This window comes from Mus pahari, chromosome 13, assembly GCF_900095145.1.
Source record: "Mus pahari chromosome 13, PAHARI_EIJ_v1.1, whole genome shotgun sequence".
In the NCBI taxonomy this organism is placed as follows: domain Eukaryota; kingdom Metazoa; phylum Chordata; class Mammalia; order Rodentia; family Muridae; genus Mus; species Mus pahari.
This window is the reverse complement of record NC_034602.1, coordinates 79,606,615-79,634,589: the sequence shown is the minus strand read 5'-3', so window position 1 is coordinate 79,634,589 and position 27,975 is coordinate 79,606,615. Positions and strand designations below refer to the sequence as shown.

The 27,975-nt window shown below is 40.5% G+C and overlaps 1 protein-coding gene across 2 annotated transcripts in view; it reads right to left on the bottom strand.

Annotated features, from left to right (window-relative positions):
* Positions 1 to 27,975, bottom strand: part of Mthfd2l (methylenetetrahydrofolate dehydrogenase (NADP+ dependent) 2 like) — an 82,006-nt gene that overhangs the window by 7,648 nt on the left and 46,383 nt on the right. Inside the window, exons 7-8 of one of the 2 annotated variants that reach the window (XM_029544932.1) lie at positions 11,066 to 11,191; positions 10,632 to 10,669 (exon numbers count right to left, since the gene is read on the bottom strand). In XM_029544932.1, coding sequence (XP_029400792.1) covers positions 10,662 to 10,669; positions 11,066 to 11,191 — 134 coding nt within the window. In that variant the 3' untranslated portion in view covers positions 10,632 to 10,661. Of the gene's footprint in view, positions 1 to 10,631; positions 10,670 to 11,065; positions 11,192 to 27,975 lie in introns of those variants that run through there. The other variant, XM_029544931.1, reaches the window with a different exon arrangement.

Genomic DNA, 27,975 nt, shown 5'->3' with positions numbered 1-27,975 from the left:
TCTCCGTAGGGTTTTTCTCCTGGATCCCAGCAGGACTGGTAAAGTTGTATTGTTAACTGACACCAGAAGACAAGTCCTGGTAATGAAATAGGGACACTTTCCTAAACTTCACCCACATGTAAACTGTACGCACTTGTAATTCTCACCCCAGCTACCAAGATTCTTTTCATTGCACTGACACTGGTACCATATTTTGTGGACTTCTTGTCTAGTGATTCAATGTATTATTAATATTTTCACTCTATTTTTATGATATTAAAAACAACCCTCTTTCACATGCATTCCTGTAAAACCAAAAGAAAAATTGTCTTTAGAAAACATAAATGCTACTTTGGAAAAATTATTGATGGCATTAAAAACTGGAAGTAAGTTTTATAGGGTGGGTAATTGCTGAAATCTTAGAACTTATTGGAATCATAACTGCTACTAAGGAAGGCATACAAATGGTTCAGCTTACCAGTGAGAGAGCTAAAACTGTTACAAGGATAGAAAGAACTCAAGAAGAATTATACATAGATATTTTTTTCAGAAAGGCTGGATACCCATAATAATATCATTGACTGGCTTGGGCAACAAAATGAAGCTATTAAATACTGACTACTAATCGCTATTACAATTCACTTATATTTGTAGCTCTGCTTTGCCGGATAGGGACAATATAAATATCCAAGGGAATTGGTTTAAAACTATCTACATGGAGTATTATTCTCAAAACAACTCTTCTATTGACCTTGGACAATTACATCAAGACATATATTCATTGGAATAGTCCCATTTATTAAAAGCCTGTGACCAACAGTTTGCAGATGAATTGTCAAGTATGCTACATCTCAATCCTTTTAATATTTTACATGATCAAGCTTCTAAAACCCTGACTAAATTCAATATTAGCTGCTACTATTCTTTTATTGCCAGAGATGATGGATAGCCCAAGAAAAAGCTGATTTTTCATGTCGCCATGTTGCTACAAAATGGCAATTGGACATGGTCTGCAATTCCTTTCTCAAACAGGACTCCTGACCCAGATGCAGCAATGTGATGTGATTCACAAGTCTCCATGCCTAAGATAAACCCTAGGAGGTCTGTAAAGCCTAAAAGGACTATCCCCCAAGGCAAAACAAAGACACAGGGCAAAGAAGTACAGAACTCAGAGAAGGGGGTCAAGAATACTGTTTGACAAGCACTGCTTGCAATTTCCGTCTCTAGTACTATCTAACAATATATAAACTCAGTGGGAAAAATAAAAAAAAAATGGTTCTTGAAGTGAACCATTGAGTCTTTCTAACATTACCCTTGTTCCAGGTCCTGCTGATGCTCAAGGTTGTGTTGGTTGAGGTGCAGGAACTTAAATAGTAAGGCTAAAACTTGGTGTGGGGGGAGAAATACAAAATATACAGGACAAGAAGCTCACACTAGGAAGAAGTAGTTTAGTTGAGGACCAACTAAATGAAATGCAAGATAGTATAAAAGATACTGTCGGCTAAGCGCTCTGAGGAAGCCTGAAGAAGATAAGAATGAGCATGAAGGGTTGAGTGCCTTAACAGTCAGTCGGATGAAGAACAAACTAAACTAAAAGAGCACTCAGGGACAGGGAATTGGTGAAGAACGTGGTGAAGTTCTGAGGTATTGAGTTACAGCCTTGTAGATCAGCAGTGCAGTGGGAAGGAAAAGGCCAGCCACGTGCACAGGTGCACAGCTTACTGCCAGCAGTGTGCTCAGCAATTCACCTGCATGCGTTAATTAGCTCGTGGATGGTGATTATTGCATTTCATCTTTTCGACAACTTTCTAAGATAGGTATTATTATCGCCGTTTTTCAATGATAAAATCAAGTCTCAGGGGTGAAGCGATTTACCTGAGATCGTAATTGTCTCAAGCAATAGAGCCAGGGTTCAAACCCTAGTCAGGCTGACTCTGGAGTGTAGTTATCTATGAAAAGTCAGATGCAATATAAAAAGAGTAACTCTGAGGTTTCAAATGCAGGGCCTTTGCAAAGAAGAGAGACCTAACGACATTTTTGGCACTACATCCAGCAGTTTCTTAGAGGAAAAGCAAGTGCCTTCCCTGCCCTGTGATGGCTTACATTTAAATTCTGAGGAACAGATTTGACCAAACTGTTTGCTGTCTCTTGTGTTACTTCTACTTGGAAAAGCCTTCCTCCTTCCCATACCTGTTCCCCCGCACACACAGACATCCTGAGTTAGCCCCACTTCTTCTCTTGCTCACACTCTACACCAGCTATACATCCTGGGTCAAATTCTCTCATCTGGTATAAAAATGTTTCAAGTGGATTTATGGAGCTGGAATCTCCACTCAACACTCATTCCAAGATCCTTAAAGTCTTATGGGATTCTTTCTATTTTTTTCCACACCTATTCATTTGACCAATCATCCCAACTCACCTTTTAAATTATATCTACCATCTAACCACCTCATAATACTTAAACCCATTACTACCCTTGTCCACACCCCATCATTTCTTACTTGGATAATTATAATAGCCTCTTAACAGGTTACTCTTAACACCCTTGCTCTCAACAGTCTAGCCAACGATCCTGTTGAAAACACTTCAAACACCATGTCTTTGCTAGCTGTTTGTTAAATAGTAAAATCCAAATGCCTTTCTGTAGTCTTTATGGTCCAATGTGATATACAACCCCTGCTGCCTCTTCTTTTGAGGTTTTCCATAATGTATTTCCCTTTGTTTACTGGGTCCAGTTACAAGGGGCCACTTGTAACTCATCAAAACTACCACACAGAGCAAAATTTGATGGCACACACTAGGTACTGGGGAGTTTTCAGTACTAGTTCCATTACTAGGGATATTAAGGCAGAAGAGTCATGAGATCAAGGCCAGCATTGGGAACATGGCTTGCTTATGGCCAGCCTGAACACAGAAAGTCTCTGTCTCAAAAAAAAAAAATCACAAAACAAAAATAAAAATAAAACTGTTGCGGGAAATATTTAAAAAGATTGGCAAGTTCCCACACTACACTGGGCACCGGCAGGCCACATGGCTCCAGCAGGGTGTTCTCATCTCGACAGACTCTCTGACCCAGAGCTCCTGAATTCTCTTGGCAGGTCGTTAACACTCCTACCCCATTCAATGAACACCCACCTCACAGTTAGATGCCACAATACCCAGTAACCTGGTAAAATCAAAACTCTTTTTTAATAAAAAATGATTTATTTATTTATTTTTTATTATATGTAAGTACACTGTAGCTCTCTTCAGACACTCCAGAAGAGGGAGTCAGATCTTGTTACGGATGGTTGTGAGCCACCATATGGTTGCTGGAATCTGAACTCAGGACCTTTGGAAGAGCAGTCAGGTGCTCTTACCTGCTGAGCCATCTCACCAGCCCCCAATCAAAACTCTTAAAGCTTATTATTAATCAGTCAGATTTATATATCAATAAATTCTCAATTCACAAGATGCCCACACAATAACTTCAGAACCAGTTGATAATGATACAAGCTGCCCACCTAGATTAGACAAGTTATCAATTATTCTCTCCCTTTAAGGTATATAGCTACCTGTGGCTATTTAAGGCCATGTGAAATCTGGATCATCTTCCTCTTGCTCCATCTTTCCTCCTTCTCCCTACCTGTCTCCTCCAGCTTCGTCTCTGCAACTCTTTGCTCTGCCTCCCTTTTCCCTGTCCAATCACAGGTTTCTTGCTGTATTCATAATTACATTAACTGGACAGGGAAAATTCTGCTACATGATACCGCCAAATATGGTCTCCTGAAGATCTTCACAATGACCCCTTTAGGTGTCTGGTATGATCCTCCCTTATGACAACATGGTGTTTCCCCCCATTTTGCAGAGATGGGCAAGGAATGGTTATTCCAGAGGCCTGAAGCTAGCCCCAGATGAGGTAATTAGCATCTGGAACTGCAACATTCCCATCTCTTCACTGTGCTGATCAGTCAGTCAGTCTCTGCAGACATAGCTTCTTTTCATGAATTTGTGTTCATTGTGTGAGTGTGTGAGTGTGTGTGTGTGTGTGTGTGTGTGTGTATGTATGTGTTTGCCTCTAAGACACAGCTATACAACCATGTGGACAGTATCCTCAGAGTCCAGAAAAGAGTTTTGGGTACCCCAAAACTGGAGTTACTGAATGTTGCAAGCCATCATGTGTGTGCTGGTAATCAAATCCATTTGTCTGGAGGAGCAACCAGTACTCTTAACTGCTGAGGCGGACCTCCAGCCCAACTTATTTTGTAACATTAAGCACCATTTCATATGCTATAAAACATACTTATTTGCTTATTATTGTGGACAAGCTTTGTCTATTTAGACCACAATTGTACCTCACGGGATGGATTCCTAACATATACTCAATAAATAATTGAAAACCAAGTAAGTCTAAACTGAAGGCTCCCAAGGATGAGTTGGATACGCACTTTCTTAGGTTTAAGATAGACGTCTATTCACTCAAATAGGGCCACAGTTGTAGAGATTATGGATTCCATATCCTGTCTACTCCCACACATGTCTATGTTCAGGTATTGTGGAAATGACAAGAAAACTTCCAGTTTACTGCCTGAAAGGTGAAAGGGCTTTGTTGCACACTCTCCTCCCCATACCTTGAAAGAGCACACTAATGCAGATGCAAAGACCGTATGCTTACAAAGGCGGGATGTGCAGAACTGAGCTCTCCCCAGCTGTTTGCTTGGATGCTAACCCCAGAATCCGAGAATATGACTAGATAAGGTCCTCGAAGACAATATGTGCTGCATGAACTCACTACAGTAAGGTCTAATGTAAGGTCTGATGTCATCACTGGTGTACATGGACATTTTCAGAAGGAAGGCATCATGAAGCTAATAAAGAAAAGATGAACACCTACATGCAAAAGAGAAAGGATACAGTGGGGACCCTCAGGCCACCTCCATCTGAGTGTTTTGCCTCTAGAAGCCTGTGTGATCCACTGGTGGTACGTGAGGCAACTTGTTTGTTACTGCTTGCAATGCCAACTCTAGTGAAGTACTGCTGGTATCGAGATGGATGGAAACAGCATCCCTGAGTGAGGAGCCCTCATGCCCTGACTGCCAGCTTAACTCCAGGCTTCAGTGGGAGAGGGCTGTGACTTGAGGTCATGTATTTAGATATACCTTTGTTATGATAGTTTATCCTGGACTCAAGCATAATCCTTATGAGAAAGAAGGGGGAAACTGCCAAATTGTTTAAGAAGAAATGGAAAAGCAAAGCACGAATAGTCTTTGAATATAACTGTGCCTTTGAGCTTTAATATAGAAAATACTTCTCACCGTTCACATGTGTAAGCCATAGTCCCCCAAACTATAATATAAGCAGACATAAAACACCTGGAAGGAGTGATATGTGGATATGGCTAAGACATACTACATATAAGTACAAAATTAGCGTCACTGACAGTTTTTATGGTTATCACCATCATTTCTACGTACTGCCCTGTAGCCTTGAAACAACACATACAGAAAACCCCATGTCAGACACTAAACCCACCTATTCTGTTTGTGAGAGAGGAAAATAAAATGGCCATTCCTGTTCCATCTCTCTCCCTCGTTACCAGTCCTTCCCTGCATTGTTTCTGTTTAGTGTAAACCTGTAGAGAGGTGTGGTCAGGATTGTAAGGGCGGGAGGAGGGAGGGGCAGGCAGTATGCAGTAGACATTCCAGTTCTTTCCGTTCCATCTCAAACCCTGTGGGATGATGCTTCATAAAGCTGAAACCAAGCCATTAAAGCCTCAGACATTTGTAGAAACCTCTGTGTGTCAGGCCTGAGGAGAGATGAGGCATGAGAGACAACCAACAGGAGTAGGGTTGAGTTAGCAGCCTGGGACACCATCAGTTCCATGTCCAGCAGACCAAACCCCTTTGGTGAATTGTGGCACTAAAAGCCGTGTCACTGTGAGTGTCTAGGGCTGGAGGCTCCATTTCAGCTGATAACTCAGAGGGTGCTGCTTGCTGCCCACACTCTGTAATCTCTTCTTTTAATACCTTTGAAATACAGACTGCTTTGTCATAAATGTATGGTATAGTCTTCAAAACGTCAACAGAAAACAGATGAAGGATACTATAGAAGAAAGTCAGTAGGATCATCCTAAAACAGCAATGTACAAAGGAAATGGAGATTTCTCAAATATTTATTGCATGATTATTGATTATTGAGAGAAATTTCTATGCGTGAAAACAGTTCTGTCATATCGATGCTTTTAAATGCTGCTGTGGGAGTCAGAGAGGTGGCTTAGCAGCGCAGGTCAGGTAGTGCTCTTATAGAAGATCCTAGTTCAGTTCCCAACACCCAGCTTGAGTGACTCACACCAATTGTATCTCCAGCTTCAGAGGACCCAACATCTCTGGCCTTTTCTGGCCCCTCTGCTCACATGTATATACCCCTCACAAGACACAAACATAATTAAAAACAGTAAAAAATGAATTAAAAAAATATTAAATACTGCCTTAAGGTAGATGGATGGCAGAGGCATGCTCAGAAAGTTGAGGGAGGATGGTAAATATCAGTGAGAGGCTTAAGGCATCCATGAATCCTCTTGAGTCTTATAATCGAGGATCAATACAAAGGGAAGCACCAGTTCAGTGTACTGCTAATTTTAAGGTTCTCTTTTACTCTTGGCATTGCAGGAAAGGCCCACTGGGACTCTGGTTCCCCTCGTCACGGAGGTTCTGAGAAAACAGCACCGCCAACACTGGGCAGTCCACATACTGCAGTGGATCGGGTGAGATGCTGGACTCGAGCAAACCAAACAACCATGAAGTGCGATTGGACAGGATCCTCTGACTTCCAGATGTTTTGTGGTGTGTTCAGATAGCCACAGCAGCAGAGATACAGCAGGGGTGTCACACTCCTATTGTTGGAGTCGTGCAACGCTGCCCGGGTAACCTATGCAGGGGATTAGATTTGCTCAATAGGCAAATTATTTTGTCAAAGTACAGAAAAGCATCTCTCCATAATTGATAAGTATATAGAATTGAAAATGATAGTCAAGCTTACAGTTATTAAAGTCCATTTAAAACAAAAACATCCAGATTCAGTTTTATTACTTTACAAAAGGCGAATGGAGAACAGTCTGGTACTTGCCTTCCTAGCTGGAGAAAGGCGTCTGATGCCCTCTTCCATCTCAACCCCAACTACTGCTCCTTCCTTCTACAGTTTCCACGTTGTCCTTTGATGTCATGAACGCCCCTGGGAGTTCCTCTAGTTTAAACAGCATTGTTACCTTGGGGACACTGGGGGACACCCCACCCTTTCCCCACTGGGTTCATTTACATGGAAACATCATTCCCACCAGTGCAACCTACTTTCCGTGCATGGCCGAGTTCCTGCATTAATGAGCCAAACTTCTCTGCTAGGAAAATTTTCTCCTCCATTTTAATCTACCTACATCTGCTTTACTCATCTTGGCGGAAGTCACTGCGGAAACTTTCGCAGATACTTACAAAGCTGTCACGCTTTCCCTGTGGCAATTTGCAGCCAAATGTTACCTGTAAGATCATGGTGTGTCCCATGGTAAAGTCCCTCCCTCTCAATGGGGGAGAGGGAACCATCCCTTATTTCAAGTTCCATCCTGATGAACAACCTGAAGAGCAACATGTCAAAGCCTACCCATCCGGGTGGCTGCATCGCAGCCTCACCAACAAGGTCTTCTCCATGGAATCCAGCTCATCCTCGGCGCTGCGGATCTGTGAACCACCAGTGTGGCAGAGGAAAATAGGAAAAATCTTGTGTGTGCATTTTATGATAGGAGCAGGATAGCCTGCTCTTTGAACCTAGTTCCCTCCAAACATTTCTATGCTTTTATGTAGTTATTTGGCAGTACTGTGCTGAATGTCTAAGACACCAAACACTAAAACTGAAAGGGAACACTGAGAGACTCCATTGCCTGTGGGGACTCATTCTGAGACTTCCAGGGGCTGTTTGGAACTGTGGATAGCACTGAGCTACACAGCTATGAAGCTCTGTCTTAACACGTGTGGTAAAGTTTAGTTATAACTCAGGCACGGAAAATAAAAGAATAGGATAATTATAACACCATACTATAATATTTTACTCAGCCAGACATGGTGATGTATGCCTTTAATTCCATCACAGGCAGAGGCAGGCAACTCTGTAAGTTTAAAGCCAGGCTGGTCTATTTAAGGAGTTCCAGACCTGCCGAGGCCACATAGCAAGACACTATCTTATAAAAACAAATGAATAAAACTCCAAGCCCACAGTATCTTAATGTATGAAACAGACAATGACACTGTGGTATTTTCCTGATTTCCTGTGCTACAGAAGCAGAGTCCTGGGACAGAGGAGATGGCTGTAGTCACTGCTGAGCTGGCACACAGAGAGGATGCAGAGCTCTTAGGTGATAGCATTGTATCAAAAACAACCTCGCCAGTTCTACATGAATATGAATATATACAGTTATCCATTGATCCACTGATGGACAACTAGGTTCAATCAATCCTTTGCTAAAACAAATAAGGAAGCAAGAAACATGTGAGCACATGGATCTCTGTGGTAGGGTGCAGGCTTCTCTGGCTCACCCTGCCCAGGAGGAACCAGTAGAGTCACACGGGAGTCCTAGTCTAAATTTCTTGAGAAACCTCCACACTGATTTCCCCAATGGCTGTATTAATTTGCATACCCGACAACAGTGAATAAGGATTCCTTTCTCTCCACATCTTCCCCAGCATTTGTTGTCATATGTGTTGGTGAGCGCCATCCTGACAGATACTCCAATATATTTCAATATGCATTTTTTAATGGCTAAGGATACTGAACACTTTAAAAAAGTTATTGACCATTTGTATTTCTTTTTTAGAAACTATTTAGTTCACTTGCCTATTTGTTAATCGGTGATTTTATTCTCTTGGTAACTAATTTCTGCAATATTTTATATATTTTGGATGTTAGTCCTTTGTCTGAAGTACAGCCAGCAAAGGTGTTTCTCCCATTCTGAGGGAATGTCTATTTGCTGTGCTAATTGTTTTCTTTGCTGTACAGGAACTTGTTTTCATGTAGCCCCATCTGTTGATACTGGGGTTAGTTCTTGGGCTGGTATTCTAGATACCCTTTCATAAGCATCTCAACATGTTCACCCAGCAACACATATGTAGACATGCAGACATGTTTATGTAGAGAATCAGTGTTGTCATACTAGACCTTAAACAACACTGGGGCTCCTAGCAACCAGAGCTGCTGAGGGCAGCTGAATATCCTTCCACAAGGTGCATCTTGTTCACATTCACGGCTCCACCTAGAACATATGATTGCATACATTTGACTGTCTGCTTTTCTTTCCATAATCATTGGGCGTAAACTGCTTAGTCTGTATCTGGCCCCTATTACACTCCAGAACTTTACCCATAGGAGGCCTGTGCCCTAGGACACTTGCAAATGTCTGCATTTAAAATTTTGTTAAACATCAGTTAAACATTGTACACATGATCAACTAGTGACTAAGTTCCACATAAAAGTTTAAAATATAAATTTTTATGGGCTGGACAGTTGGCTCCATTGTTAAGAGCCTGGGTATTCCTTCAGAGAACCCAGGTTCAATTTCTAGCACCCACCGAGTGACTTACAACTGTCACTGTAACTCTAGTTCTCAGGGATCAGACTGCTCTGGAACAATATAATTTCTAAGTATATTCTACTTCCACAGTTGGTACACCTACAATACAACACCTACACCTAAAGCTTGGGAAAGCGGGTGGGAAGCCTGTCAAAGCCAGAGTACCACGATTCCTGCTGTTAGACAATGCTTTGTACTCATGAAATTGCAGCCACATGATTGCCTAGACAGGATCTGCTTAATGATACCACTCAACATGTCAACTTGGATAGGGGACATTTCATAAGGCCCCACCCCTCAGTGAAGAGCTACAGGCAATAAGTGAGTGCTCCGAGAGGGCAAATCAGTCTTCTACAGGAATCATCTCCCTGATAGATTATCCAGTCCCAAGCGGTCAGCCCTAAACATATATACATTAGAAGCATCATTAAATGGATTCAGTATGTTAATTATACATATGCATGTGCACACACACGTGCACGCACATATGTACATTTGTGTATATGTATACATGTATATATATAATATATATATAATATATATAATATATTATATATATATTATATATATATACACGTATATGACAATAATAATTGTGGAAGAACAGACTATGAACTTGAAAGGGGGCCACAGGAGAAGTTGGAGGGTAAAAGAGAGGGGTGAAAATGATGTAAATCCAGTAGTTGTTTGACATTCATAAAACCAATTTTAAAAGAGTGAATGGCTGAATATAGAGCATACATGTCTAAGTAGAGTATAAACTGACTGTCATAAAAACCACAATAGGGGAGAAACTGGGTAAAGCTGCTTGTCACCAAGGCTGTTGACCCAACACTGATCCCAGGGATTCACGTGGTGGAAGAAGTGAACCAGTTCCCTCAGGCTGTCCTCTGACACCCATATGCATGAGGTGACACATGAGTGACTCCCATCTCGACATCAGCACATGTAATAAAAATTTATCCAAAGATAAAACATAGGTCTCCAAGTCTACAATCAGATAGAGTAACTGTTTCATTAAAAAAAATACAAGAAGAAATTTAATCTCACCACCAAATATTGCCAAGCCTGGCATCACAGTTCTGGATTCTCAGCTACCTGGGAAGCAGAAGACGAAAGAGCTCAAATCTTAGGCCTTCCTGAGAAAACTCCTTCTCTCTCTCTCTCTCTCTCTCTCTCTCTCTCTCTCTCTCTCTCTCTCTCTCTCAAAATTAGAGCTCATTGGTTGAGTGCTTGCCTGGCATGTTCAGTCTCACAGAAGAGACATCGAAAAAAGTATATGTCACACCTAGAAGGCTGAGATCATAGGCGAGAAGAGAATGAGGATGGGCAGAGAAAGGAAAGGTTGTGTATTTGCGGTTGCCCTCCCTCACATGGAGCCATGATGAGTACAATACTGTCCTCAGCACTGTCCCCTGCACAGGGTCAGTTTCTCAAAGCACAGGGGTCAGAATCCGGCTTCCCTCTTACTTACCAAGAGGTTAGGATTCTTACCTTCAAAGTCCACATCTCCAGCTAACTTGGTCTTTCCTGTCACAGGATCTTGTATATAGTTGATACCCACATCAATTACTGCTGCGCCTTCTCTGACCATGTCAGCCGTAATCAACCTCGGAATACCTGCGAACAGACCAGTTGTAAAACACTGAAATAGTTATGTGTTGGTCGGTGTTGGAAGAGTATATAAGTAAACCCTTTGCAAATAAGAGACCAGCTTCACTCTGAGTACTGATCAATAGGCAGGACAAGATGATTAAGGGAGCCCCTCCAGCTTTTGAGGAGCAGCTGGCCTGGAGCTGTTCTCCGTTCTCACAGATTGTTTACCTGGCCTCTCCATCTGAATATTGGTTTGAGCAGCATGCTTGTGTTTAACACAAAGTCATAGACATGGCATAGGTTCCCACTGTTTCAGAGTAAAGGGAAAGCAACTTGGGAGTTGGAAAGGAGGAAGTGAAAGTGGGAAGTAAAACTCAGCCCTAACTCCTGCTCTCCAGTGTGACGTAAGCAGCCTCACCAGCACCAAACAGAAATGCCAGCTTCCGTTGTTTTCTGGTTTCCTTTGATCACCATGTCTGCATAGACTCTGAAAGATGTAAGCTATAGTACCTGTCCTCATTCTTCTCCATTCTGGTTGAGAAGAGAGATCCGTAGAGACAATATGCCACCGTCTGTGATCTAGAGCTAGTTACAAATTTTATCGCAAACCTGGAGGTACTGGCTAACCCCAGATGACACTGCAGGGCTGTTCTGTTTTGCTTTATGAGTGACTCTTGAGCTAGCTCCAAACATTGCACTAACAAAACAATGTGCTACCACACCTTACACTCTGTGTGTGTTGACTGAGTTCAGCTGGCTGGATGCTCAGACTTAGACGGATATGCAACCAGAGTCAAGTAAATTCTGACTGGAGTCATCTGGAGACATGTGTGAGGGTCTGAAGTATCATCTGAATTCAGGCTGATGCTTAGGGTGGACTAGGGCCTCACAGTAGGCTCACAACCAAGCATGCAGAAGACAGAAAGTAGATGTTGCCAACCTCTGGAGGTGAGAATACAAGACTAGCTTTTCAGTTCTTTTACATTCTCTCAGTGATGAAGTGACAGAGCCCACTCAGATTCAAGAGCCCCTCCTAGTGGGAGGCTACTTAAAGAACGTTCTTCACTCTACAGCGCTCTTGTGGATGGAGGGCTGATGAGTGATTTACTCATATCCACTGTGTGTCCCTTGCCGGTAGTTCATTAGCATAAAAAATTTAATAGGATGGTATTTTTAAAAATCCTATATGTTCCTTGGTTTAAAACCTTCTAGTCTCCCAAGTGTCCATTTGAGTATTCCAAATGTCATGAACGTTACCTTGTGAAACAGTTCTTGGCATAGGTTGGATTCTCAAGCCTGCAGCATGGTCAGTGCTAATGCAGATGCAGCTGCTGCAGACATCCAATCCCTAACTGCAGAGGCACCAGCATGTGAGATATATCTTCCCTACTTCCCGAGGTGGGATACAGACTCCATCCTTCTAATGTACCCACTGACCAGATTTCTCTCAGTCTCTAGAGTCAGCCAGTTATTAATTCCTCTTTACTCTTTGCACAGGAAAATGAGACATACACTGGTTACAGCTTCAGAGGACTTCCTCAAATGAAAGCTATTGGCATTCCTTATAGGCTCTGCCCCACAGTTACCTGGCAACAGCCAGGTGTGCCTGACTCACTGTAAAAGGGGCTGCTTGCCCCTTCTCTTGCTCTTGCCCCTTACTCTCCCCCCCTTTCTCCCCATTCCCCTCCCCCCTCTCTCCATGTATTCATGGCCACCTCTATTCCTCTCCTGTCTGTCTCTCTGTCTCTCTCTCTGACTGACTCTCTCTCTCTCTCTCTCTCTCTCTCTCTCTCTCTCTCTCTCTCTCTCTCTCTGTCTCTCCTACCCCCTCAACTCCCTGTCCTGTGGCTGGTTCCTCAGGGCGAAGGGATGTCTCAGCATGGGCCCACAGAGGCACCCTCCCTCACACCATACTGTACCTCCACCAAACATAGCCCCCTGCTTTCTCTCCCGTTTTTATAAAACACAACAAAAGCATTTGTGGAATAATTATTAAGTCATTAAATAGTTTTTGTTCTTTTAAGTCAAGATTAAAATCTATGTTTAAATACTATGATATCTCTCAGACAGTTATCAGATTGGCCATGGACAATAATCACAATTTTTAAAGCACAAGAAAATTTGAAATTCATTTAAATTCCCAGAAATATTACAAAATAGAAAAATATTTGTCTTTTTTCTAATAAAGGCATTATAAATAAATATGTCCACTGTAGAATGTTGAATAATATTAAAAAGCTTAAGACCAAAATGAAAATAAATATTTTTATACCATCCAAAAATAACAGGTATTAACATTTTCATTACTTTTCTTTCTAATATTTTTAAATATTTATTAGATATAAAATATGATGCCTAAATTTCATGATTTCATATATATGTGTACATATATATTTCACTTTATCATTAAAATTAAACTGTGATGTTTTTCCTATTTCATCAATTATTTGAAACTTAAAATTTAGATTAAATAAATCATAATATGAGTAACTATTATTCCTGTATTGTTTCCAGTTTTTTGATAGGTCATGCAGTAATACAACTTGTATTCCAGAAACCATGGATACATTTTGCTGCATCAAACTTGGTGAAAATTTTCACTGGATTTTTTAAAAGAACACAAGTATATATAGGTTGGCTAAAAGTACTACTGAAAGAACTGTAGCTGGTTAAACAGTACATCCCCAAACAGCCGACGGGTGTGCCTACCACAATATCCACAGAAGCCCACCGAAGTCCTTTGTGTAAAGTATTTGTCAGCATCGCCTTCACAATTTTATCAAGAGTTTGGACCCACACACTGGTGTAGTGATAATGAGTTCTTCTCTCTTCTCTTGCTTTCCTTTCCATTTTATTCTACCTGGTCTGATATCAGGGGTGAGGCTGACCCTTGCACAGATCTTACTACCTCCTTGTTCTTTGGAACCAAGTCACAGCCCAGAGACCAAGCTCTAGCCATCAGGAACACATAAGTTCTGTGGCCGAAGATGAGTGACTTCAGCTGAAGCCAAGCTAGACCGATCAGCTTCCAGCCAACCACAAGTCAGTGGCAGACACCTGAGCTGCTCTGGTAACAGGCAGGTGAAGTGGGTCAAAGCCACCACCAACCACTGAACCACCCACTCTCAAAAGCTGTTGGTAAAATTGTGTTGCTTAGGCACCTAGGCTTTGAGACATTTTAGTATCAATAACTGGTGGCCTATGTTTAAAAATGACACACAGTTGGCTATAATAGCAAGCAGGCTATGACTCTGGAATGAGATTCTAAGTACCAAGAAGAATTTGAAAGACAAAGAATGTATAATTCTCAATAGGTGCTGAACATGGTGAACTCCAGTGTAGTACTTCCACTACATGTTTCAGGAGAATTTTCTTGGTAAAGCTGCTTACATCTAACCCTGGTCCAGAACAGGGCTCCTCACCATATTTTTCCACCATAACTCCTATAACCCAAGAAATTTCTACATGATCTTGGGTAAATAAGCATAAAATAGGCAAACAGATCAACTACTTACTGACATAAATGATAAAGATTTATCTTAAAAGAAATCTTTGGTATATATATAATTCCATTTTATTAAAAATAAAACTATGCTTGCATACTGAGGTGCATGTACTTGTTTATTTTTACATAAAGAATTAAATGCTGACTGGTTATTTGATACTTCAGACTGTAAAACATATTTAAACATCTTTCAGAGCTCATTGATATTTGCTTTGTTTTCAGTGTTTGTTTGTTTGTTTACTTGCTTGCTTGAGATAGGGTCTCGCTGTGTAGTTCCACCTGTCCTACAACTCACTGTGAAGACCAGGTTGGCCTCAAACTCACAGAGGTCTTCTTGCCTCTGCTTCCTGAGTGCAGGAATTAAAGGCATGGTCCACCATGCCTGGCCTGGTACTTTGATTTTATGTTTTTTCAGGGGTGAGAATTCTACCACACATACATACATGGACAAAAATGAAAGAAATCTGTTTAGAGTCATTTCAGCAAGTGATGGAAATTGTGTCCTAACCCCAAGCCAAAACTGAGTTAACAGGTTTTTATGAAACTTAAACCATCAACTTTAACACCAATTTTAAAAGTCAAACATCTGTATTATAATACATTCCCAAGAAACACTAATTTGGTGATTTCATGGTGGACAATATTAAAAGTCTTTATGTAATTAAACCATTGTCTTCCCTTTCTTTCCTTCCCCACTTCCTCCCACTTCTCTCCCTCCATTCATTCATCTCTCTGTTCCTTTCTTCTGAGACAGGGTCTCCTTGCACCCTAACTGGCCTCAAACTCACAATATAGTCTGTGATCTAAGACAGCTCAGAAGCCATGAGCGCCTCCGTGGCTCTTCAACTGTTCGTCCAGGCAAGGACCTGTTAACTGCTTTCTAACTGTGATGAATCTTATGTTAAGTCTGCATTACTATTTCTTCTCACTGATCTGCATTTGAGGTTTATATTGTCTTCTATGAATTAAAACCCTTTCAAGAAGTTTTTATTATGAATTCTTTGAGATAATTTTATTCTTAGTAGAAATAAATCTACTGACAATGGTAACTATCAGTTTTTGTTGTAGTTCCAGGCACACAATAAAGGAAAGTTCACATCCAGGGAACGTGTATGACAATAGGTGCCTCTAAACTGACCCTTGGAGCTAAATTCGGGAAATCTTTCTGAATCTGAATGTGTTTTTGTTTTTTTTTTTAATGCTTTAGGAAAAACTTTGGCACAGTCAGCAAAACATTTTGAATAATTCACCCTGTCTATATTGTTTTGTCTGTAAATTTTCTGCAGCCCTTACAGTTTCTGGGCCACTACAGTCTAGTCAACGTTTTAGTCAAGAAGCCAGCCACATACCCTCATACCTAGTTTACAAACTCGTATCTAGAAAGAAGTCCCTCGAGAAAAATATCTTCAAAAACTTAAAGTGTCCTTAAAAGAGCTCTTTGTTGATGACTTAAAATGCAGTCTCACTCTGTGTTAAGGACCAGTAATTAAGTTTCAGCCCAAATCTAATCAGAACTTGTGGAAGAATTAGGAATACTTTTAGACATTATAATTTAAAGATCTTATTCGTTTCATTGCTGTAATGAAATATCTAAAACAGGCTGCTCACTAGAGAACAATGGTTGTTTGACTGAGTGTGGCAGGGCCAAAGTCAGGGATCAAGCAGGAAACTCTGTGTTGGCCTTTAGTGAGGACCTAACAGCATATGGAATCACATCATGGCAAGTGGGGATGAGGGAAAAGGAGGTGAATCACATTTCAAACAGGAACGTATTGTGTGATTTTTCTTGAGGACATGTGAATAAATGCCCACTCGTCCCATATAGGGTAGCAATGAGAGACCAAAGAAATAGTTCTATCTATCCAAAGTGGTGGGCTTATCAGTTTAATCATATTGCTTACAAGAGTATGGGTGAGGTGATATCTACAGAAGCAAGTGCGACCTGGAAGCAGTCACATCACCAACACCATCATGGATGATGATTCAGAACAGCTGCATCCCTGAATCTCCCTGCATGACTTGCAGGCATCCTGGCTGGCCAGAGATTCGCTTTTCTGATAAATCATTACTGCTTATGGAAGCTTGAGGAGCCCTGAGAATCCTGTAAGTTTTAGGAATTTCCTGAAACGTGTAAGTTGTTTATTTCCTGAACCTTTCTAGTTTTTGTTACTTTCTGACTCGTTTGTTATTTTGGTTTGTTTTTTTTTTTTTCTCCTTAAAAGATTATTTTTTTTTAAATTTAAAAAATTTTGTCATCCAATATGTTTTCCTATTCTTTTCCCTTCTCCCAAATCCTAATGAGCCTCTTTTTCAAGATGGAATGTTTCAAGTTGAAAGAAATTGCCACACAACAGGAAAAGAAAGGGAACTAGCATCAACAGGTCTTGCTCCTTTCATTAAATCTGTCTAGTGCTGCCAACCGGTCACCGTAATCTTCTTAGGAAGCCTGTCCCCAGTGACCTAAGAACCTGCTCCTGTACTCTACTTTACTTTTAAAAAAAATTAACTTAGATGATCATATTCAGAAAGAATAGTATCATGATAAAAAGTATGGTTTACTATTCATATTATATGTGTGGAATGGTGATGACTGATTGATTAGTAGACCATCAGTAGATGCTTATATAGAATTACACTAATTCAGGTACTATAGCTGTCTAGTCAGGGGCTGCAATTTGCCATTCTATCATTCTTTACATGAAAAATAAAGCAATCCACCCCTATCCTTTAAGCAAAATGGACCAAATAAAATAAGATAACAGTACCTAAAGCTGCAGGAGTCACTCCACACTGCAGGAGCTAAGGTTCGTAGTATAGTGCACAGCCTTTACCACTGGTGTTAAGTGCGATGTTACATCTCATTAGACACAAAGCTAAGTGGGTATTTTCACACACCAATGTGACAGGTTCAGAACTGTGTTCACACACAAAATAAGGTCTCCTCCCTATATCCCCTCCCATCACAGCCATCTTCAAGTGTTTATGAAAGGGCCCAGTCCAGGGATCCTGATAAAAGGAAGTGTTGTATTTACACATCACTTTAATGAGTAGAGTTCAAAGAGCTCTGTAAACATTACCTAATTAAACCCCACAACGATTCAATGAAGCAAGAGAGCTTTACCCATTATCCTCATTCACAGAAGCTACATTTTGAGGTACTGAGAAGCTAAATGATTTCTTGGTTTCACAATGTTGAGTCAGGGGTGCGGCTGGGAATGAGACCAGACCTCCAGTTCAGATATAAAACTAGCACCGTGGAAATGCATGTTCAGGTGGATCACTCCTGCGGGTGGAAGTCGTCCTCCTACTTTAACAGTGAGAGTAAGCGCAATGGAATTTCTAAATCCATAATTTCAGAGGTGTCACTCTGTCAGGCACAGGCAAGCCAAGAGAGAAAGTAGATGATACCAGGGCTGGCAGAAAGCAGAGAGGGAAAGAAAGAGGCAGATGACAAGTTGTCAGAAAGGACCTATTTCCTCCAGCTAGGCTCCTGTCCTAAACTTTCCAGACTAGAACCACCAGCTTGGGACTTAATGTTCAACACTCAGAGCCATTAAGAGCCATTAAGACGGAAACCATTGCACTAGCTAAATAGAATTCCCATTAACAGTGAGACTATCCCCTCCTAAGGATCCTCCTACTCTTCCTAGGAAACCCCAGTGAGTGCTGTTAGAGGACAGCCACACAGCACATCCTGTTCATCCTGTAGTTTTTTTCTCTGTGGTCTTTGCTTCCTAACTGTTTACATGTATGGCAACGACATGTCAGAATTATCATGTCTACAATAAAGGCAACATCTGTGGATACCAGGATAGGGACACGTTGGCTAACAGAGCTAAGAATAGTGATCTGTAGTAGATTACATCAGCTTGAAATACAGAATTTTGGTGGGGTTTAGAAAGTCACAGGAGAGCTATTAAGTAGTCTCATTGGCTTCTGCCTCAAATACTTTCCCTGTAAAGCTAATGAGATACAATCTTCTCTTTTCTTCCTGTAAGCAAATCTTACTCTCCACAAAAGGATACTGCTGCATTTGCGGGTTTGGACATAGACATAACATAGAGGCTGGTGAGCTAAATATGCAAGGGCTTATATTGTCAAATACAATTTCATATGTGGAACACAGAAGTCAAATGGGGTGGGTTTTAAACCCTTCAAACTCTTTATTTTGTGCTCGTGTGTGTACATTGTGTGCAAGTGTGCTTACACAGGGTCATACACATAGGGGCCAGAGGACAATCTCAAGTATCATTGCTCAGGTGCTGACCATTTGTTTGTTTGAGACAGGGTCTCTCAAGGGCCTGGAACTGTTCAAGTAGGATCTCCCAAGCTCCACCTTCATAGTATAGAATAACATGGTGTGATTATCTGTATATGTTTGGCCAGGGGAGTGGCACTATTAGGAGGTGTGGCCTAGTTGGAGTCAATGTGGGTGTGGGCTTTAAGACCTTAGTCCTGACCTAGCTGCCTGGAAGCCAGTCTTTTCCTGTTTGCCTTAGAAACAAGATGTAGAACTCTCAGCTCTTCCTTTACCATTCGTACCTGGATGCTGCCATGTTCCTGCCTTGATGATAACTGACTGAACCTCTGAACCTGTAAACCAGCCCCAATTAAATGTTGTCTTTAAGAGAGTTGCCTTGGTCATGGTGTCTGTTCACAGCAGTGAAGCCCTAAAAAAGACACATAGGTTCTAGAGAAGGAACCAGAGCCTCATGCTGCAAGACAAGTATTTTTTTGACAGGTAATTTCTCAGCCTCTGTTTTTCTCTTAAATTATTTTTGAAATGTATTTATTTTTATTTTACGTGTATTGGTATTCTACCTGAAGGTATGTTTATGTGCCACGTATATGCACTGCCATGGAGACCAGAAGAGGGTATCAGATCTCTGAATTTCCAGATGGGTGTGATTCAGTGCTGGTCCAGGGCAAGAGCCCCAGTCTCTTAACCACTGAGCCTCCTCTCTGGCCCCTGAAAATTTTGTTTAAAAGGAAAATGATTTCTGGGTTCATAGTATAAAACAGTCAAAGGAGTGAGATGTATGAACTGAAAGGAGAAGATGGGGCTAGAATAGGACAACAACCATCCCAAAGCTGCCCCCCCACCCCACCCCGCATGCATCCCAGCCTAAGGTGAAAGCCAAGCAGCTGAGCCTCTGTCCTGGAGATATGACTCACAAAGACCAGGTTATCTAATTAACATATTCAGATAAAGTGGATATTTAGGTGCAAACTTGTTTGACAGTTCCTGTCACCTTCTTCATATGCAGCTGTAGACATCTCCTTGTCCCTCCACCTTTAAATCATTAAAAGCATCAGCTATGCATTTCGTGTTCTATGGCTCATGCAAGCAATGTAATAAAAAAAAAAAAAAAGCGTGAAGAAAGAACTTCATTTCAGAAGACTCAGAATTTCGAAAGCCAAGGATGGAAGGACTCAACTCAATCCAGAAGACAGGAAGAGTAAATAGGAGAGAAGTGGGATAAGAGCAGAGGTGAATCCTTAGACCTCCGCGGTTCCTAGGGAGCATCTGAGCAGCCTGGCATGTCTTAGAGAGCTTGCAAGACTGTCATATTTCATTTGGGAAATTTAAAAGTGAAGGCCCCTTTTCCACCTCTCAGAGGTTGGGAAAGTGGTATGATCCCAAATAACTTAAAGACTATAAATCCAGCTTAGACATCTGCCTAAGACACTTCCAGAGGGTCCACCAGTATATCATAGACGTCATAGGATTAGCAGAAAACTTGAGGCAACTGATCACGAAAACACTATAACAACAGAAGAACAGAAGTGGGAGCATGCCAGCAGACACATGGACAGTGAGCGAATCAATGAACAGGAGAAAGGACGTGTGTGTACAAATACGTTCATGAAAACTGAATGTCTCCACTATATCTTGATATTTAGATGCATTCTTAGGGAAAACAAAGGGAGACTTTAAGTAGGTTAAACTCTGGTTTCTACTGCTTCAGAATGAATTTTGGGAGACGGTTGGGTTGTGGTTTGATGCTGTCCCCCAGGGATTCATGGGCTAAAAGATTGTTAAGAGGTTTAAAAGGGAGGATGTTGGGCCACTTAATCTTCCACCTTTTTGTCCCATTATGTGATTTTTTTCTCCATGTGATTAGACCATTTTATGCTGTCTGAAGTGGTGAAGTGGTGTCTTTATCAGTGTCAATATTGAACTAAGACTTTCTGTCTCTAAATCTATGAACCAAGCACAGTTTCTTTATAAAGTATCTACTATCAGGTAGCTTGTTATGGCATCTAAAAATGAAATGATTCATAAAACACTCCATTGGGGAGCCATCAGTTTTTAAAAGAATAGTAACAGTATACCAGAGTGTGGCACATAGAACAACACATACAGTAAAGGTATGTGTTCTTTGACTAAAAATTATGTAATCTATGGATTAAGACAAAAAGTGAATGTTTCATTAGAGGCCTAATTATTTCCACCTTACCTTCTTCCCTCCAGAGCACTAGGATTCCTGCCAAGGCATGTGGCAGCACCTTGCACTCAAAGGGAAAAGGTCCACTCTGAATCTGGGCCTGGCTATAGGAGTCGATTGGGAGTAGAAGGCGGCAGAAGTTGCACTGCCTAACCCTGCGTTATCTGCATTTCCTGCCTCATTCTTTGGTGCTTCTGTTGTCACTATAAGGAAGGTCACATTTGTGTGCACACTCCGTCTATGATCAGAATGGGCTACATGGAGAATGGATGCAGTGCTACACACAAGCCTTGACAATGGCAAAGTCCAGAAATGACTCACAACCAAAAAGCAAGCCAATCAATTCGTAAATATATGAACGACTCAATCTGAGATAAACTGAGGCCAGCCTACAATGTCAATCTGCTGCCAAACTACAGACTCATGAGTTATAACAATAATAATAATAATAATAATAATAATGACAATAATAATAATAATAATGGCTGTTCTTTTAATATACTGAGGTTTTACATGATTAGGCCACCAACAAAAGTACCAAGAGAATATATTTGTCTTATAGTTGGTCATAACTAAAACACTTGTGAACATTTTGACACATACTACATAAGTTAAAAAAAAATATGTTACATATGTGCAGTGAATTATCTTTTCAACTGATATCCAACAGCTCCATTCCATAAACAAAATAATAATTGCTGTTATCACTTCAAATCACTCTATGCCATGACTTCTCATTCATGGTATCCAATAAATCTATTTTCTTTGTCTGAAACTCAATAATATGGATAAATATTACATAGGTGTATACACATAACAGGGATATAATTCACAAAGCATAGAATTAAAAATGGGAAGTCCCATATCACTGCCACTCCAGTTCAAATTTATGTTTATACTTCAAAATGGTAAAAACTCTTGTTACATTCACTACCCCTTAAACTGTAAGGATTATGTAACTAAAGCACTTCTCAAAGGTAATCCTCATTCTCATGGAACGGAGCTGTTGGATATCAGTTGAAAAGATAATTCACTGCACATATGTAACATATTTTTTGACAGTCTCTTGGATATTCTCTGAATCTTCCAACCTTTTGTTCCCTTTTTTTCCTATATTATGGACTCATAAAACACAAAATACAGATCAAAAACATTACAGTGGATTTAAGATATTTGGATAAAATATAAGAATCATATACATATGAGATATGAATTATTTAGAATAATATAGTCCTTGGATGGGTAGCTTGAGCACATAGCTTTCATAGTTATAATATAATGATTATATATTCTTTAAGCCTCTTAAATTAAATTACAAAATCAATTTGTTTTTTGAGCATCAATTACACTTCATTTTTAGCATAGATTATCATGTCTGAAAATAAAGTCTCCCAGCATGGATGAATATCTCACTACTTTTCTTTACTTCTTTGTACTAGATAGACCAATAACAATGTTATACAGAAGTTATAAGTACAGTCCATCTTTTTATAAGACACAGGATATTCTAAAGGGAGGTAAAACATTTTATCCTGCAGGGAAGCACCTTAAAGCAACTCAAAGCTTCAGGAAGTCCCCGGAACTGAGCAGAATCACCAGACCTCTCTAGTACCTGGTGTATAAAAGCTACACGGACCCTCAGAGAAAGCAGGCTGCCTAGAAGAGATTTTCTCTAACCTTTTGAGTTGCAAATTGTGTCGTGTGCTGCAGGTGCCAGCTTTTGTGGATGGACTTTTGGTCATACAGTTATCTGAGTCATTTCTTGTCCAATAAGTAACCCTTCACCCATACTCCTTTAAGTAGCCTCAATAAAACTCACTGGACTAGAAACTTGGAATTTAGTAATATCCCTACTTAGGTTCTTTGACAGTACTTTGCCTGGGATATTTAAATGGTTCTTCACATCTTCCCAGGAACAGTTAACAAAAAGAAAAAACATTCATTCTATTATCAAGTGCAATGTTACCTATAAAGTTTCTACAAATACTTTCATCATGTTGTGAAATCCCTTTATACTCACAGTTTGCTGAAAAATATTTATCAGGAACTTGTGATATATGGTTTCTAAGATTATGAAGACTTCGTAAAATTCGTATTTTGGTTTGGTTTGCTAACATAGAAAATTACATAAATGATTTTACAATGATAGACTGATCTTGGATTTATGGGATAAACACCATTTTAGTCATCATGCTTTATCATTTAATGTAGTGGGTTAAATTTGGATTGTTTTTTAAACTACTTTATTGAAGTGTGACTGACATATAAAAACTCTGCATCTATTTAATATAAACAACTTAATGGGTTTGAAGGTAAGCCTACATTCATGAAGCCATTAGCAGAATTAATGCTATAAAAATGTCCATCATCTACAAAGTTCTTCCTCCCACCTTTTAAATTTAATTTCACGTTGTTTATTTTAAAGGGATAAGAATACTTAGCATAAAACCTATCTCCTTAGCAAGATTTTAACTATGCAACAGAATACTATTAATGATGGACTCCGTGATAAACATGTCTCTGAGGATTTATTCATCATGTGTAACTGAAACTTCACAACACTCAAGACACTGCCTCTTTCCCTCTCATCCCAGCCCTGGAAACTGTCATTCTAACAACATTCTAATGTATCTGTGAGTATGAGTAATTTAGATTTCTCATATAGTCGTGTCCTATTTGTTAATCCATGTTTATTTAATTTCACCACAAATACTGCCTTCTAGATTTATGGTCATAAACAGTTGGATCTTTATACGTATAAGAGAGATATACTTGTGTGTATATGCTTATGTGTTCACATGCACATGGAGCCAGAGGGGATGTGGAGCCCCTTCTTCAGTCACTTTCCACCCTAGTTGTTGAGTCAGGGTCTCGGTGAACTGGGTCCTCTGGAGTTGGCTAGTCTGACTTGACAGACAGCTAGAGTTCCTCCTCTTTCTGCCCAGTTCCAGGGCTACATGTTTGTGCCCTGGTACTCATGTTTTGTATGTGTGCTGGGGTTTCGAACTCAGGTCATCATACTTATACTGCAAATAATTGACCAACTCAGTCATCTCCCCAATATCGGTTTTCTTTCTCTTTATGGATGATTAATGTTTTATTTTAGATTACGTTTTATCTATCCATTGACCTATCAGTGAATGGATAAATAAGTGAACATTTAGCTTATGTGTCTTGACTCCCGTGACTGACGTTCAAATGAGCCAGTGAATAAGGATAATTCAAGATATTGGTTTCTGTTGCTTTGGATGTGCACCTAGAGGCTAGATTGCTAGAACCTTGTTGAGGAATAGAGCACTTTCCACGGTGCCTAGAGTAGTTTCCATTCCAACAGTACAAGTATGCCTTTTGTTGTACTGGCACATACGATCTCTTTCATGGCAGCCATCCTAACAGGTATGCTATGATAGTGTAGCTTTGGTGTGTATGCCCTGAAGCTTAGTGATGCTGAGCTTTTCACGTATCTGCTGCTGCTCACTTTTCTCTTCATGGAACAAAGGCCTGTGCAGTGCCATTGACCAGTTTTAGGTCAGGTCTCCTCTCCCTGGGCCTGGCTTTGTTCTGTTTCTTGCTATTAGTTGTTTATGTAGTTTGGCCACCGACACTTCCTAAGATAAATGATTTGCTAAGCATTCCCCCGTTCTGGAAGCTGCCCTCTCATTTTAAAAACTGCTTAAAGGCTATGTTAAGGATTGGTAGCTAACAACTGTCCATGTTTGCTTCTGTTGCGTATAGTTTTCTTGGACAATAAATCATAAAGAAGTTTGCTTAAAAAATAATTATTGGATATACCTAATTTTACCATTTACAAAATGCAAATTTTTCTTTGGGACAAACGTAATGATCCATGTTAATAAAGAATTAACCTTGGATAAGTATTTGGTATTTCAGGCCTTAGAATATGTTCAACATTTAATTTAAAACCATCACTTCACTTAGGCAGGTACCATAAAAGACAGAACTACATGTGACACATGTGGAACCTAACAGTAGAGGACTGGTACTCTGCACATCTGCAGAAGAGCTGGACATAGCAAACTTGACTACATTCCACCCACAGGTAAAGCTCGCACTTAGGGTTCTCTGTAGAGGGTTTTGTAATAAAGTCTCATGTAAAAATAAGCAATTGTTGTAAATCAAAAGCAAACACACTCATTCAAAATGTGAACAGTCACAGCCTCTTTACTGACTATATAAATAGGCTGCATTTGTCTATTTAGTTTTAAGACCTTCACACGAAGTTACTCAAAGAGGTGCAGTAGATGCTCTTTCCATTTTGCGGTTCTCCTTTTGAACTGAAACCATATCTAAAGCAGGCAGCCAAGATCACTGTCAGATTCTACAGCCCACTGCAAACACCACCAGCTGAGAATAATTGACTACAAACCCAGTGATGCCTGCACATGCCTGGAAGAAGCACTCAGCAGTGACACACACTGCTAGCCCACACAACTGATGAGCTCACATTCCTACCCTCGCTAGGACGTGCACTGGGAGTGTTTTCTCCTTTAACTAGAGTCACCATTCACTCTCTCCTCCTTCCCTCGCCTTGAACTCTGCAGGTGCAAGCCCTGAGCCACAGCGCTGATGCAATGCCATATTCACTCTGTAACACGGGATAACCCCAAACAAGGAATTAAGAAGAATCCAAGGCTGGATAGGTTTGGAAAAGGCTGTCTTCTCCTACAAAGACATCCTCATCTTCTAGAAGAGAAGCTTGAGCCAAGATAGGCCCCTGGCTTCCGAAGATCTCACCACTGAGTTGCCTACTGCTGAGAGCAAGGTTCTTCATCAGGCTCAAGAATCACAGTGACAAACAAATCATACCTGGCCGCTGAGGTCCCAGTACAGAGGACATCACTTCAGGAATGTTCTATGGTAATTCTCAGTATTTCCTGCGTCACATTCCAAATGCTTCTTTATAGTTCTGGTCTTCTTTTCATTTACTTTGTTTTTTGTTTTTTGTTTTTGTTTTTTGTTTTAACCACAGCATTTTTGTTAGTTCTCCAATAATTTTGTAGTTTGTTTTACTCATACTTGCCTTTCCCCAACTACACTCCCATCCATAACTTTTCTTCTTTCATTGTTTTATTGTGCGTAAAACATGGACCAGTAGAACAGAAGATCCAAAAATTGGCCAATACTGCTACAACCACCTGATTCTTGACAAAGAAGTCAGAACCATGTTAGAGAAGAGACACCCTCTTTAATAAAAAAATGGTGCTAACTGGGAAAAGTGTTATCTACATGTGGAAGAGTGTGCCAGGTCTTTGTGGCATAGCTTGTATAGAAATCAACCCAGGGGTTGTGGAGGTGGCTCAGTGGGTGAAAACACAGGGTGGTTCTTGCGAACAAGTCTAATGACTTAAATTTGACCCTTGTAGCCTTCAAAGTTTGGAACCCTACTCTGCAGAGCTGTTTATGATTCTTATTCTTGACCATCTATTTCTTTGCTTCCCTAGCATCTGATATAGTTGTAATATGCATGTACTACCAGCAAAACAGATACACATCAAGTAAGTGTGTATCCCAAGAAACACAGACTTACACCATCGAGGTCTGCAGTTTCTTCTCAAACACTGACCTAGATGTGCCCTGGTCACTGCAGAAAACCACAGGAATGAAACAAAGGCCAGAGAAAATGTCCTCGGGGCAGGCAAGGCCACAGGGCAAAGGAGTGTGGAAGTAAAAACTTTGATAAGGGGGTCAAAGATATTCAGACTCTCCCTACAATGCTGTATCTGGTACCTAGTTAAATAATATATAAACAGCAATGGGAAAAATAAATATTGTTCATTCTTGATGTGATCCCAGAGTCTTGTGTCTCTGTCTACCAGTATCCTTCTTTCTGGGTTCCGGTGACACCCACAGCCATGCTGGCTGTCACAAGGGGCACCCATTGTGAGACTGAAGTTAAACTGTCTACTCAAGATACGGAGGAGTTTCAGTTGGCTAAAGGGCTTCACAGGCTTGTGGAATACATGAGGAATTCCTAAAATGTTCAGAAACATGAAGACATTATATATCTCTACTCAATCATATGTTGAGGTTAAGGGGAGTTTAAAAGTTAAGGATAATTTAGATAGATATTTAACCACCATTATCGAACATAACCCATGGTTTGCAGGAGAGGGAATGTTAGATCCTAAGATTTGATGGAAAATAGGAAGGACTGAAAACTGAAGCTTGCACAAAGTAGACCAACTCCTGTACAACATTCAGTATTTGGAGTGCTATTGCTCTTGCTGATGTGGATGCTGATGCTTTAAAGCCCCTGGAAGACACCAGCAGACTGCTCCTGGAAAGGGAAAGGGAAAAATCCCTTGTCCTCCTGCAGCATCCTAAATGAAGCCTTTATTACAGATTAAAGTAGCAAGATGAAGAGGCCTTATTTTTGAGGTCCAGAGAATGGGCAAAAGCAGCCATTCTAAGTAAAGCTTTAAGCAGACTTCACAGGCTTGCCTGGAATTCCAAACTATTTCCCTCACAACAAGCTTATACACTTTTCTCTCTGGACACACCACGCATGCACAGTTCTTGTGGGGCCCCCATGTCCTAGGTCCTGTCTTCAGCAGACAATTCAACAGCCCTGCCACCTGGTGCTGCAGCATCAAGCAGCACTCTGCCAGCACTTCCACTGGGGCCACCTGCCTGGTTCATCCATGTATAAGAAGTCTGCTTTCACCTTTAAAAAAATCCTGACTTTGCAACATCTTTGACTACAAAGGATTGACATGTTACTTGCTGATGATGCAAACTTGAAAACTTTTTAAAAACCTAGTTACTTAGTTACCAGGTTCTCAGAAATGAAGAAGAAGAAGAAGAAGAAGAAGAAGAAGAAGAAGAAGAAGAAG